Raw genomic sequence first — 14,474 nt, 5'->3', positions numbered from 1 at the left:
AACATATAAGGAGAAATAAAAAGTAAACAAACAACCACAATTTTGTCGGACCCGACTTGTCTATGTAGAACAACCAAACATGAAGGCATTGCATATGTTTACACTTAGGTTATGCTGCATAAAATTTAATGCAAGCTAAGGCTAATACATGCATCTAATCAGACTCTATGTATGTATATAGAAAAGTCAAAATGAATTCTAATTTTGAAACAGAGGAATTATTTTACAGAGAAAGAAGACATTATTATAAAATAATAAACAAACTTGACAAAAGAGAAGTTGAGCACTAGGATCAGAAACAAAACTCCCAAGGCCCTAGAAAAACGCGGTATATATATACAAGAGAGAATTATCTATTGGCCACTAAAAAAATTAGTATTTCTTCTAAGGCACTCTTAAAATCGAAGTTCCTTATCTAGCATCGAGTTGAAATTTCCTTCCCTATGTGGCACTAGCGTCCATTTCCTTCATTAATGGTGTTAAGTAGCCACCAAAATGACCCATATGCCCCTCTACGTCAGAACTATTATTTTTTTAATAAAATATATCAGAACTATGTAGTGTTAAATAAGGAAAGCATGAATGTTTTTTTTGTGTCAAATAAAGAAAGCATGAATGTCGTGGTTGTGAAATAAGAAAGAGAATAGTTTTGGTTTCAAAGGTGGTTTTGATTATGTATGTATTTTCTAAAAATAATAAAATAATAGGTAAATCACTATAATTTATACATATTTCTTTTTAATTTAGAAAATATGAAATTGGTACAATTTTTTAAAACTTATAATCTATCTTTTTAAAATCTACAACTGTAGTTTTAGTAATTCCTTCATTCATGTTTATTTGAATAATTTGAAAAATAGAATTTTAAAATAAAAGAACTTGAATCTAAGGACCGTAAATGATTTTAATAAATAATAAATAAAATAGTCGTCAATTACAATCGTCCTCCTCCACCTCTGCGACCTTTTCTTCTCCGGCTCCGTTGTCCGTTCCTCCAATCACCCACCCCTGCGGCCCTGCCTCACTCTCGTGTCCTCTCTTTCTCGCCGCACGCGCTCACGACTGGGCCGCCCAGGTCTTCTCCGGCGACGAGCACCCCAGGTATGCCCACCCCTTCTCTTTCCTGCTCGAGACCGAGCACCCCAAACCCTAACTTAAGATATTTGGCTATTTGTATTCGGATCTGTTGTGATTGCAAAGATAATACATGTATTATGCACGCCTACGAACTTCAATTCTCCCCCTGAATGAACCACGACAGGTTCGCGCCCCTGCTCTCTGGAACCATGGGGACCTCTGCCCAGGAATCGCTTATCTGGAAGCAAATCGACGACGCCGAGTAGTAAGATCCCTCTTCCCTTCTGCTCCGTCCTTTACTTACTCCTGCCCACTATGTTTTCTATCCGTGTCGTCTCTTAGGGTAGCTAGTTTCCTGGCCTTGCTTATTACTAATTGATGAGTACTGGTTTTGTAATCGAATTACGTTGCCCTGAGTAGAAATCTGTTATGGGCATCTTGCTTCATTCAGTTTAGAACTGCAAGAGGAGGGAAAACATTCACACAAAAAAAAAAGGAGAGGAGGGAAATCACGGAAGCATAGTCTCATTGTTCGATATGGTTGCTATGATTGCCGAATTTTTAGAACATCTTCGTTCCTGCCTGCTGATGATCGACGGAGCTGCAGAGTGCTTGCCATTATTTACAGTGCTTTTCATTGCATACCTATCTAGTCAGTGGATCGTTCGAGCAGGCGATGTTGGCTGCTTTATCCGTCGTTGATCAAATACGCATGGCCTCTTTGGAGAGCGCATGCGACCAGGACGAGCTCCTGGAGATGCTTGAATCGACTGGGATGGTACTTGTGCAGGCACTAAAAGAACTCAGGAGGTAAATCCTTCTCGATTCCTATTTATTTTTTGTACCTATACTTCCTGCCAGAACCAGATTTGGTATATTGTTATGTGCTGTAATGAGACAAACTGTTGATAATGAAATTAGTGCCTAGATTTGCCAAATGGAAAGCATCACGTGCCTACATAGTGTAGAGATTCCCTGTGCTGAACATATGCAGAGCTCATGCCTATGTTTTTATCCTAACACACTATGCTAAATATTCCAGGACCCCTGAGATGTTTGTTCAGCTTAAGACGATGTTTGGTTCAGTGCCATCAGTACCTGCTAGAGTTTTCCTTACAGGGTAATTGCATTCTTTTTTTAGAGATATAATATATCTAATTAAAGTTGAACATATTTGACTTCTCGTCAAGTGAGAATGATACTCTTTATGGGACAAATGGAGTATTTACTCTGAAAAGGATGTCGTGTTATTTATTTTCCAAATTTTGTTAGGATATTTTCAGGTGGTCATTTAACACATGGAAGAGTCAACAAATATCAAATTTGACTAATGATGTTTATTTGGTATCACAATCATAAATATTTATATATATATATATTTGGTCAAACTAGTGTTTGACTCCTTAAAATACGAGGCGTGCACTTATTTTTGGGACGAAGGTAGTAATTAATACCACTAGATAAATCATTGAATATATTTTTATAAAAAAATTACCTAAAGATACAAATATTGATAATATTTTGTATAAATTAGTCAAATTTAAGAAAGTTTGATTAGCACATATCACATAAATATTCTTTTTATGGGATGGGATTATGGGAACCGAGGAAGTATATACGTAGGAGTAAATGAAATGATTAAATTATTAATAAAGTATACTCGGATTTGTCTTCGGGATAACAAAACCCCCGGCCGGCAGCGGCGCCGAAACCCTAACTCATTCGCTTCTGCTCTTTCTCTCTCCTCGCCTCGCTCCTTTCTCTCCTCCGCGCAACGAGCAGCAGCAACCGAGCGAAAGCAAGCGCGAAGATGGCGCCGTCGCCGGTCCCCTCGCCAGCGTGCGCGCTCCCCAGCGGGTGAGCACACCGCCGTCGAGCGGTCTGGGCGGTGGTGCCCTGATCCCCACGCGCGCTGAGGTGAGGAGCTTCCGAAACCCTAGATCTGACCCGGCCGCTTCTCCTCTCTCTCAGGCCCGCAACTTGCAGCAGCGGCGACCGAGCGAAGGGAGAGACCATGGCGCCGTTGCCGACCCCCTCGCCGGCGCACGCGCTCCCCACACGGGTGAGCGCGCCGCCGTCGAGCGGACGAGCGGCAGCGCCCTTGGCCGGAGCTCGCACAAGACCAACGAGTAGCTGCCCTGCTCGGCCTTCTTTTGCGCGCCGGCGAGACGGCAGCGCGGTGCACGACGAGGTAGGCCTCTTCCCCCTTTCCCCTTCTTCTTTTCCGCCTGGATCTTGCTTCGTTCTTCTTGGATTTGTCCGATTTGGGGATTTGGGTTTGATTAGGGTTAGGGTTTCGCTCACTGTTCTTCTCCGAGTGTGATTCGTGGGTTGGGGTTCGGCTTTGAGTTGCTTTTCAAAACCCGAGGCCCTTCTTCACTTCTTTTCTTCCCTGATTTTGGGTTTAGGGTTCGATGAACCCTCTGTTTAGATCCGAAAACGAATCTATCATCTCCTTCTAGCTGCTACTCGGTTTTCTCATCCGATAGGCTAGATCTACACCTACTTAGGCGTCTGATACCATTGATAGACCTAAAACGGGATCACTGGCCATAGATCTAGCGTGTCTACTTGCTTTTGGAATAAACAGAGAGCCCTAAAACATCTACTAGTATGGAATAAGAGATAGAGTGAGAGAGAGAGGGGTGAAGGGGTTGCAAACCATCGGCCGCCTTGGAGGAAGACGGGCTCGCCATTGCGGTGCTCGGTGGTGAAGGGCGATGGTGCAGCAGTGGTGTTGTCCAGGGGTCGGTGTAGGGGGTCGCAGGGCAGCCCGGCGTCGTAGCAGCCCTTCGGCGAGATGCAGAGGCGGTGGCGGCGCTTCCCGTTGCTGGCAGCGCCCCCTCTGTGATCGGTTAAGGTTTAGGACTGTAGGTGGGGTTTTAGGCGGCTCAGGCGAACCTCGTGACTCGAGCGCCCCGGGCCCCACCTCCTATTTATGGCGCTGTGCGACGGGGGCCCACCAACCATATTAGGGTTGAACGTCTTCGATCAGGGCGCGGATCCAAGAGCCCTAATTGGTGGAGATCAACTAACAAGCTCAGCTCAGCGCCTTAGCTTAGGCGATGTGTAATCGTGTTCCGAGTGGAGATGATTGTTCAGGTATGTATTGCCACCAATGCCTTCGCATTATTTTCGTGTGTTGCATTGTTTTTTTTTTCGGTTACATCGGTTCATGGTTGTTTTGTTTTGTTCGTCACTGTGGTTTCAAGGTTATCTCAATTGACAGGGTCTTATGAACGCCAATGATTGCTGCATAGTGATAAGTTGGAACATGAATTGTTGTCGGGTAACTACGAAAACATGTCTAGAAGCTTGTCTCAAGTTCATTTTTGCGTGCTTTGGTGTTTCAGGTTTTGTTAGGTTCAGGTGCAGCCTCTTTTCCTTTACCCTTCATGATGGATCATGGTTCATGGATGCGGGCTCATTTTATTATTCTGCTCCGTTCTAAATTATAAGTCGTTTTGACTTTTTTGGTTCATCTATTTTGTTACGTATCTAGACATATTATTTATCTAGATGTATAGCAAAATAGATGTACTAAAAAAATCAAAGCGACTTATAATTTAGAACGGATGGAGTATTGTCTACAAAACTTGCTACGACTGAGCTCGAGGGTCATAATGCTTCAGTGTTTTTCACTTGGATAATTTAGCTAGAATCCAATCCAGGCAACTTTAGTAAGGCAATTTGGTGAAATTTCATTCCATGCCACTGAATAAGTCCAAAATGCACATCATGGCAGGGCTGTTTTGACCCTCGTCATATTGCTCGACATGTAACGCAATGAGTCAATGCATGACATATACCACATTGGTAATATTACAATTTACAACTAATTATTTACACCTGGGCCTCAACAGCATCACAGCAGTCATAATTTAATTTCTAATTTTAAATTATATTTTGCTGAGCAAATAGTCCTGCCATGCTCTACCTGATGGCTAATTGTTTGCAAACTGTGGATCTTGACATCTCTAAGTGACCGATTCATCAAACAAATCAGATTCCATGTCTGCACAGAGCAATTTGATTTTTTAAATTTCCTTGGAAAAGCAATTATTCTCATGGGAATAATGCTTTCTTATTTCCTTACAACACACCTTGGGCATGTGTATTACGATACGGTAATCATATGCACTGACATTAGCTCTTGTTTGCAAGAAGCCGGCGGCGAAATTCTCCAAGGGCCCAAATAGGGAATAATTCTCCAAGGGCCCAAATAGGGAATAAGTTGTTATGAATTGAAAAGGTAGAGTTGCAGCTTCCATATGCATTACCTTATCAATAGGACAAATACAGATGTATTTGGTAGTTTCTTCTTGATAGTGGATGTGCTCCATGAGGTTGTCCAAAGCTTTCTCTCGCAGCTTGTTAACTGGCCAAATTGACTTTACTCAAAAAAAAAAAAAAAAAAAAAAACTGGCCAAATTGACTCCACAAACTTGTTGAGACAACTGAAAATAATATTTTGCAACTCTGAGTCGTCCTGTAACAAAGCAAGAGCGTATTAACCATTGAAAATCTGGACGCCTAGTAGAAGAAATATTGCCTGCTCTAAAGCTGTATATTTTAGCAGATAAAGATCTTTTTGATTTTACTGCAAAAGCAGCGTGAAATTAGCATAGTTCCAAAAGTACTAAAACAATAATGTTTATGGAACTTGTGCTAATGCATTTTTAGGCTGCAAACTCGATCTTCCATGGGGCTATAATAGCGATTAATTTTAGGGGCAATTGCAAATGTCCTAACCAATACTAAGTGCACGTGTACATAATGCCTTCTAAAATTGTAGTTTTACGTTGTACTATAGTCTGTGCTGATTAAAAAGTTTAGCTCTGCCCAAAAATGGCTTATTCTCACATTCAGAGCAACTGTCATATGAATGCATACATAACTATAACTAGCAGCATTGACCACGTACTTTGTAGTTCCAGTTAAGGGATAAGGGAACAATCGCCCAACTCTAATCTGAGGCCCCATGCATATCTTAGCTAAGGTTATAGAGTTGAATACGTAAAGTTTTAGAATTTGAACAGTAACGAACTTTGGAACAAGAATGACGAGCCTTGTTCCAGTCAATAGTGTCATATGGTATGCTATAGAGCTCCTCTCTTAATTTCAGCAGTGATGGGCCCAACAAATTTCTTCCCATAAAGGTAAGCCATGGGCATATACACCAAACGGCAAAAGCACCAAAATCGTCCTATGAAGGGATAAAAGTATGTTTGATTCAGAAAATGTAAAAAAAAGGTACAATTATCTTACAGGGAGATTAGATGAAGATCATGGTAATGCAAAGAAAACGAAAAGGCTTGTGAATTGACAAAAGGGTGAAAGAGGATGATTGGATGAAGCAGACGTAGCAGGGACCTTATTTACTCTTATTTTGAATAGCAAGTACTAGGTTTGTAATATTCCTTAGGAGTGTTTTATTGTTGTTTATAGCAAAATTTGGGAAAGAAGAACGCGGGAACTCAAGGCTTATAAAATTGTATCATCAAGGGATAGATCGGGTGTGAATCGAGGTCAACTGGTTTTGATGCAGTGTTGGAATCGACTATTTTATAGATGACGTCAGCAGACAATATCAACGGACTACGTACGGATGGCGTCGAGGAGGGAAACATGTTGGACTCTACAAAAAGGGAAAGATTAGGGTCAAGTTATCTTAAGTTAGGAATGTTTTCTCTTATACCAAAAATTATAATGAGTCGTACTTGAGTATGATTCATGTTTAGGTTCCGGGTATAAATATTGGACCCCGGCTATTATAAAAGAGATCCAATCAATCAATACTAATTATTTTTTTCGGCTTCACGCCAACCCTTAGGAGTAGGAGTACTATAGATCTCAGCGAGTTCTTCAACAAGTAGGGCTACATCGATCCGGTCGACCTCCAACTTGTCTGTAAATACCAGTCATGGCTTTATACTTTTATTTGTAAGGCTACATCGGTCCGCCCGACCTCTTACGAGATCTAGTATAAGTTAGTTATCGATCCTTATCTAGTTCAAGTACGGCTGCATTAGGTTAAGTTCGACCTCCACTGCTCGAATTAGATTAAGGTCAAGTTATCGGCTTCTACCTAAGGGCGACATCCTTCGGGTAGATTCATTAAGTTACCGATCTTGCTGATGCTCTTGTTGCTATTAGGTTTAGCAATATCAACCTGCCCGATCGAGATCGATCTAGATTGGCCTCATATTCTTTTAGTCCATTATTTATTTTGTCACTATTGCGATGGTTCTTACTTTAAACGACGGATTATGTTTTATCGGCCATTCTACTTCGATCTTGATTGTGCATAGTACGCGGCTAAGTCATGTCTGATCTTGAGAAGGTTTACTAGCTAGTTGAATCTGGTCTATAGCTCGCTATTATGGCTGTAAGGATCCGGTCGATCCCCCACTGTTAGCACTTTAAATCGGAGTATGCTAGTTGGTAGATTTGCTTTCGACCAGGCGTGACCTTGGCTGTTTGCTATGCCTGCATTGGCTAAATAGACGATTGCCCGTACTTTAACGCTTATAGTAATGTCTTCATGATTCTGTTAAATATGAATAGATTTGTTTATTTTAAAGATTTGATCTATTATCTTTATTATGGCTGCTATCGATTCGGTTCGAACCCCACTATTAAGGATAACAGGTTAGATTTGGATGAGTTTATAGATCTGTCCATATTAAACAGTTGATTGTTCACATGCTGTAATTTATTTTCTACCTGAATCGGCTATTTTAGCCGATTCGCCTGTGCTTTCACAGGTATGGCACGCTTTCATGAACCTATTGAAGTATGATTGGTTCTATGGATTTTCTGGTTCTAGACTATCATCATCTCATAGCCTGCATCGATCCGGTCGAACCTCACTGTTGACGGTAATAGATTAGATCTAGACAGTTCGTAGATCCGTCTATATCAAATAGTTGATTGTTTGCTGTGGCATATCCCTTTTCATCGGATTTATTGGCTCTACACCACGTATTGATCAAATCTAATTTAGCCAGTGATGTATCTTTGATGCATACATGTTAATAGCTTAAGGGAAAGGATCATTAAAACTGGGTGTATTGTATTCGTTACTATAAAATCAATCATGACCCACAAGCATTACTGTCCTTAACAGTCGATTTCTTCTCGTATCGGCTATTTAGTCGATTTTCCCGTCTGGCTGCTCCCGAAGCGGCACACTTGGAACTGTCTGGGCAAAACCAGCATGTTCCACTCTAAATTACTGATAAACTTTCTCTCATTGTCAATTGCCTAGTGGGACCCCATAGGATCGACTGGTCCTACATTGAAGACAAGCAGATCTCCAGATCGTTTTGGCTTGCTGCGTGTCCACCCTAGCGCGGCTACCACGTTTTTGCGCCGACACGCATTCTGGCACACCTAGTGGGACCCCATAATCGTCATGGCAACTTATAACAACAGGGACATTCTTATGGTGCCTTGTGAAGACCTACCTGATGAGGATAAAGATATCATCAGTAAAGCTATAGAAGAATTTTAGAACAAGTGTTTGTTGTCCTACACCAAGACACGTGACAATAAAGTTGTTCAGAAATATCCACTACCAAGAGTTTTGATGCATGGGCAGTCAGATACAGACGAAGTTGATGATAGACGTTTCTTCTTAGATGTTGTAAACAAATCTATTCATGATGCCATGTTGAACAATAATACAGCTTTCTTAAACACATTCCACAATACCATGAAAGATGTGTTTCATAGATGTCCAATTGATCAGATTGGATTGACTTATTACAACATTCCACATCCGTCAACTCTAGGGGACTAATCAAGTCGGTACTAGCCATCAAGAAGCAGCACTAACTGGTAATGATGATGTCCAGGCAGTTTAGAGCTCATCTGAGCAAGTTCAAGGTACCACTACTAATTAAATACAAAATAATCTTGGATCATCGGTGCAGTATGTGCAACAACCGACTAGGGCAAATTCAGAATCAAATAGTTAATTTTGGCACATTAGGCCAAATACTATCGTTGGCTCAAAAAATAACGCCATCAGTTCAAAGGATTTGTAGAGATACAGATCCCAACATTTACAACCAGAGACTTCAAGCAGCAAATCAGCAAAGGACCCAATAGATAGAGATTCCTACAAAGATATTATTATGGAACATATTACAATACCCTTCATATAATTCCAAATCCAGGGTATCAAGGTACCCAAAATTTTAATCCACAGATGGGTCAGCAATTGCAAAGAAATCCAGATTCAAATGCTAATGAGTTATTGCTTCAGAGTGATCGAGATGATGAAGAATCAGTTTGGTTTGAAACCAAAAGGGCAGACCTTTTTGTACAAACATCCATATTCAGAGTGGTATGAATTGGTCGCTCTTTCTATAAATTACAGGCTCCTAGAATTTGCTAAGTTCACTGGTCAAGATAGCACAAGTATAATAGAACATGTCAGTCGATATCTTACACAGTTAGGGCAAAGCATCCATTGAAGAAGCTCATTGAGTTCGTTTCTTCTCCCTGTCCCTGTCAGGACTAGCTTTCACCTGATTTTCATCATTACCAGTTAATTCCATTGCCAATTAGACTAAGCTAGAGAAGAAGTTTCATACATATTTCTATACTAGGACATGAGAAAAGAAAATCATAGATTTGACGACCATAAGGCAAAGAACTAATGAATCGGGTGTCGAGTTTCTTCAGAGGTTCCGAGAAACCAGGAATTTGTGCTTTTCATTGAATCTGACTAATGATCATCTAGCTACTTTGGCCATTCAAGGAATGTTGCTAACGTGGAGAGAGAAGCTGCTTGGGTAAGAGTTTGACAATTTAGGTCAGTTGGGTCAACGGGTGGCAGCACTCAATAGCCAATTCCAGAATATGCATAGAGATATCTAATTCCAGAAGAATGTCACAATTACTGAAGCTTATAATCCATATTCAGTTAATGATGGCGATAAGAACAATGAAGAAGAAGAGATTGCTACGGCTGAATGGAATTAGGGTAAGAAGACAGTAATGGTGCCAAATCCTTGGGGAAAAGGAGTTGAGGAGAGCTATGATTTCGATGTCACAAAATTAGACAAGCTCTTTGATTTCTTGCTTGAGAAAGGACAGATCAAATTGACCACCAATCATGTTATGTTACCTCCTAATTAGTTGAAGAATAAAAAGTTCAGCAAGTTTCATAACGCTACTTCTTATTCTACTAACGAGTGTAGAATTTTTTGGCAACATAAATAGAAGGCTATTCAGTAAGGGAAGCCTAAATTTGATACACCTCGGAAGATAAAAGTTGATGATAATCCTTTCCAAGAGATTAGAATATGGTCAATGTTAAGTTGCTCAAGGGAAAGACTAAAGTCCTAACATCAACCAGGGCAAAAGAAACCAAAACCATCGATCCAAAGATGCAAATATCGGCTGATGAATATAGAGAGATTAAAAGGCGTCATGACCAATATAAGAGCCAATATGAGCAAGGAGAGACGTCAAGGAATGGGGCGATAAGGCTGTGTGTCACATCTCGAATTTTGTTGAATAAATGGCAACAATAGAAGGAAAAGGTTTATCAGCATTGGTTAGAAGAGAAAGAATACCAGTGTAACACACTATACAGCATTTTGCTAAAACACTGCATGAGCATCATACTTATAGTGTAAATATGTGTAATATAGGGTGTAAAGTAATATACGGAACTTGAAACATTCATCGGAAACACGAAACAAATGTTATATTTCATGTCACGTTGTATCACTTAGTGTTCTAAACGATTTTTATTGAATGAAAATGCTATAGAACGCATACCCATCATTTTCATAAAGTTTATAGTACAAACTTCATAGGTGGCGATGAAATACTTGAGGTCAAGAATGGGGTTCACTAGATAGCATAGTTGGTAGCTTGGAAATCGAAGTTGACACGAATCCGAACAAAAACTTAGTCGATTTTCGTAAGTTAGAAAAGGGTTTGACGAAGCCAAGTTCGATAATTTTTATAGGGGAATTGGGTTAAGCAGTGGCATGGTCTTAAGGTTGGTTTTAGTAGCTGGATGCACCATCTCGAACGTAAAATAGTTGGTTTAGCATTTCGGGTCATTGAGTGGGATTTTTGAGTCGCTTTAAAAAGCATGCAAGTCATGTTCTAAACGATGCCAGCGCCTGGGCACGCTCACCCTGTCGGCTCTCGGCGCGCTACGCTAGGACCACTCATCGTGCATGTGCATGTATGCCGCGTGCATGGCTCCAAGCTATTGGCCATGACCACTGCCATTGCTGTGCCCTGGCACACGCTCACACACGCACGCACACCACGTTGGTGGGCCTGGCTACTATGCCCGCCGTCGCGTTCGCCTAAGCCACGCTGCTTGCCATTGCATCGAGCTACGCCTTGGACGTGCTGCATTCCAACTGCCGCCTACATGGTCACTACTGCTGCTGACCTTCATGGCTGCACACGCACAGGCCTACCCGCTCTAACTTCGCCATCACATCCATGCTCGATGCCACGCCACGCTGTTGCCTCCCTGAACCGACGTCAGTCTCTACGGCACGCTGTGCTAGTGCTACCATCATCTTGTGGATCATGGCGCTGTAGTCGCACGTCGCCATGCTGGACTTGTACGCGCCCATGGAGTCTTCCCCATCGCGCTGCCAGTCCTTCCCCTATTAGAAATTACGCCATGCTAAGCCACCATCACATCAACTTCAATGGTGTCGCATTAGCTGAGCCATGCCAAGGCAAAACCGTAGAGCTTGGCCCTACTCTCGTAATTGCACACGTCTAGAGGTCGAGTGGGAGTCTAGCTTCGCACCAAGCTTGCCACTGTTGTAGCCGTACGATGTCGGGGCTTCAATTGGAGTTTTCCCCCACCATTGACACCTTAGGTCTGAACGCCATCGTCTGTCCAATTAGCCTTGCGTAGTCCACCTCCTTCCAATTCATCGTGCACCCAACGAGCCTTGGTAGTTAGCTTGCGATTGGAGTCGACCTGACGAGCTTTTGTACTCTAGTGAGGTAATGCAGCGCTTTCTCCTCGCAGTGGTCCACCATGGCCTGATGAGGCGGGCACTCGGCCAGGGTGTCGATCACTGCTTCGTTGTCTAAATTGAGCTAGTGCTTTTGCGTCTCCTTTATTTAGTTACCTCACTCATGCAGCAATTTCGTCCGTTGGAGCAGCAGGTCACCGGGGACATCGTCGCCACACTTGCCATGAACTAGAGTCACCCCGCGCTCGTGTCCAACCACCTTGCCGAGCCCCATGACTTTGTCCTATCTACCCTACACGTATCTAGTGAGGTCCTCTTGCTCCTAGGGTAGGTGATTGAGATGGTTAGGGCTAGGGTGGGTCCCTACTGTGGACAATAGGGTGTCTGTCAGCGAATCTTCGCCCTCTAGGAACATCCCAATCCACATCGATGGCTACCTCATCGTTGTTGTCATCGTCATTGCCTATCTCCTCTCCTCGATCGCATGCTTGCTGCTTTCCATAGCATCTTCTTCTACTTGAGCTCCCTCGTCCTTTTGTCCCACTCGGCCATGGTGCGATTCGCTGCCGCCAGGATCTGGTCCTTCAGTAGCGGAGCCAGGCTATCCTCAAGGATGAGTCTCTTTGGCTGGTCCTGCTATCCCGAGGTCAATATCAAGGTGTCAGAAATTCAAGTAAAGAAAAGGCGTGGGAAAGGGGAACTTACAAAATCGATAAACCCTAGCTTCGATCCGCATTGGAGGATGTCCCAGCACTGGATATACGAAGTCAAGGACAACGCTGGTGGTGTCCTTCGAAGGCTCCATTGCCTCCTTCATCCGTTGCACCACTTCGGTGGGGGGGGAGCGCTTCAGTCAGTGAGCATCGTCCCTTCAAGAGACGCCCCAGGCGCCATCAGGTACAGGGGGAGCGCGCGGCTCATCAGCGGTGCCACCCACCGCGTGTGTTAGGCGCCGATGATCCTCGATCCCTTCACACCCCTATCCTTTAGAATTTGGAGGGTGGCGAGATGGTCCTTGATCCTCTTCTTATCTTTGTCCGAGACACCCCACTTCCACGACCCTAGGACCACTTCGATGAGGCACCTAGAGCACGCCGGCAAGGGGGCGGCCACGTCGTCCTTGACGTAAACCCACTATGAATGCCACCCCTTGTTGGAGGTCGACAGACGCATCAATGGGCAGTTGTTCGCCCGGTTGTTGCGCAGATGGATGCTGGCACATCCCATCGGCATGCTTAGCTCTTGCTTCCCGACCCGCTTCTTCGACTGGTTGATGGCAAAAAAGTGCCACCATAGAATGAAGTGGGGACTAATCCTCAGGAACCCCTCACACAGGGCGGCGAACGCCGTAATATGCTAGATCCCATTGGAATTAAGGTGCTGCAACTCCACTTGGTAGTACTCCAATAGCCCCCAAAGAAACTTATGAGTAGGTACGGTGAATCCCCGCTCGTGGAAGAGAGCAAATGACACAACATACCCTTCGGGCGGCGACGGCTCGTCCTCATCACCAGGCAGCCGCCACTCCTCAATGGTGGACAACGGGCGAAGGAGGCCACGGCGGACAAGGCCCTATAGACGCTGAGGGGTAATGTTAGATCTGCACCATGGCTCCATTGAAACGGCGGGAAAGAAGGTGGCTATGAGCTCGACGGTGGTGGCGATGCAGATGTGAGCTTGATGGCGGTAGCAATACGGGTATGGGAGGCTCAGGCGATTGGTGGTGGAGGCTATAGATACGAAGGTGGGGAGGCAAAGTATGGAACCCTAGGGGCGAACCCTGTGGTTTTATAGGAGCAACGGATGCGAGAAGAGCAACCGTCTGCCTCAATCTCTGAGCCTGCCATGACACACCGCCGCATCACGTCGTGGGATACGCACCCGCAATCCCTATCCTTTCCCACCAAAATCGCGTTGGATGGTTCGCCTTCCCAAGAGGATCGGACTCTTTTCCCACAAAGGGGATATGAGTCAAAAAGTTTCTTCTTCGGCCCCTCTGGGCCCAGAAAGTCCAAGGGCCGGCCCGATAGTCTTGACGACCGACCCAACGAGGGATGGGCCCACAAGCGACTAAGACGCAGGTACACGAGCATCAGTAGGGCCTCGATCGGCAGTCGAGTCCAAGCCAGGCTAACCCTGGATGAAATCCCCACGAATGGGATACTAGGGTTCCCTTAAAACTATCCAGTTGACAAAAACCGAATCTCACAGCCTTACCCACGAAGGGTCTAAAATTACCCCCCGGGCACCCGATGGGTGCGCTCAGCGCGCACCCTCTAGCAAGTCAAAATACCCCCGAGCGATTTTGCCCGAATCAGTCGGGGGCTCGAGGGCTACACCCAATGGGTGCGCTCGCGCGCACCCTCTAGCAAGTCAAAACATCCCCGGGTGATTCTGCTCGAATCACCCGGGGGCTCG

General features: G+C 44.0%; 1 protein-coding gene across 1 annotated transcript; it reads left to right on the top strand.

Moving 5' to 3' along the window:
- The first annotated feature begins 940 nt into the window (after positions 1-940).
- On the top strand, positions 941-5,173 carry LOC136520648 (uncharacterized). The gene is made up of 7 exons (XM_066514229.1): positions 941-1,101; positions 1,262-1,342; positions 1,723-1,887; positions 2,120-2,197; positions 3,049-3,268; positions 4,307-4,366; positions 4,431-5,173. The coding sequence occupies exons 2-7, from the start codon at positions 1,287-1,289 to the stop codon at positions 4,533-4,535; spliced, it is 684 nt and encodes a 227-aa protein (XP_066370326.1). The 5' UTR covers positions 941-1,101; positions 1,262-1,286; the 3' UTR covers positions 4,536-5,173.
- Positions 5,174-14,474: the final 9,301 nt, after the last annotated feature.

The sequence above is a fragment of the Miscanthus floridulus genome, chromosome 18 (genome assembly GCF_019320115.1).
Source record: "Miscanthus floridulus cultivar M001 chromosome 18, ASM1932011v1, whole genome shotgun sequence".
NCBI classification, from domain to species: domain Eukaryota; kingdom Viridiplantae; phylum Streptophyta; class Magnoliopsida; order Poales; family Poaceae; genus Miscanthus; species Miscanthus floridulus.
The sequence above is the reverse complement of the archived record's forward strand: the minus strand, read 5'-3'. Positions and strand labels throughout refer to the sequence as shown.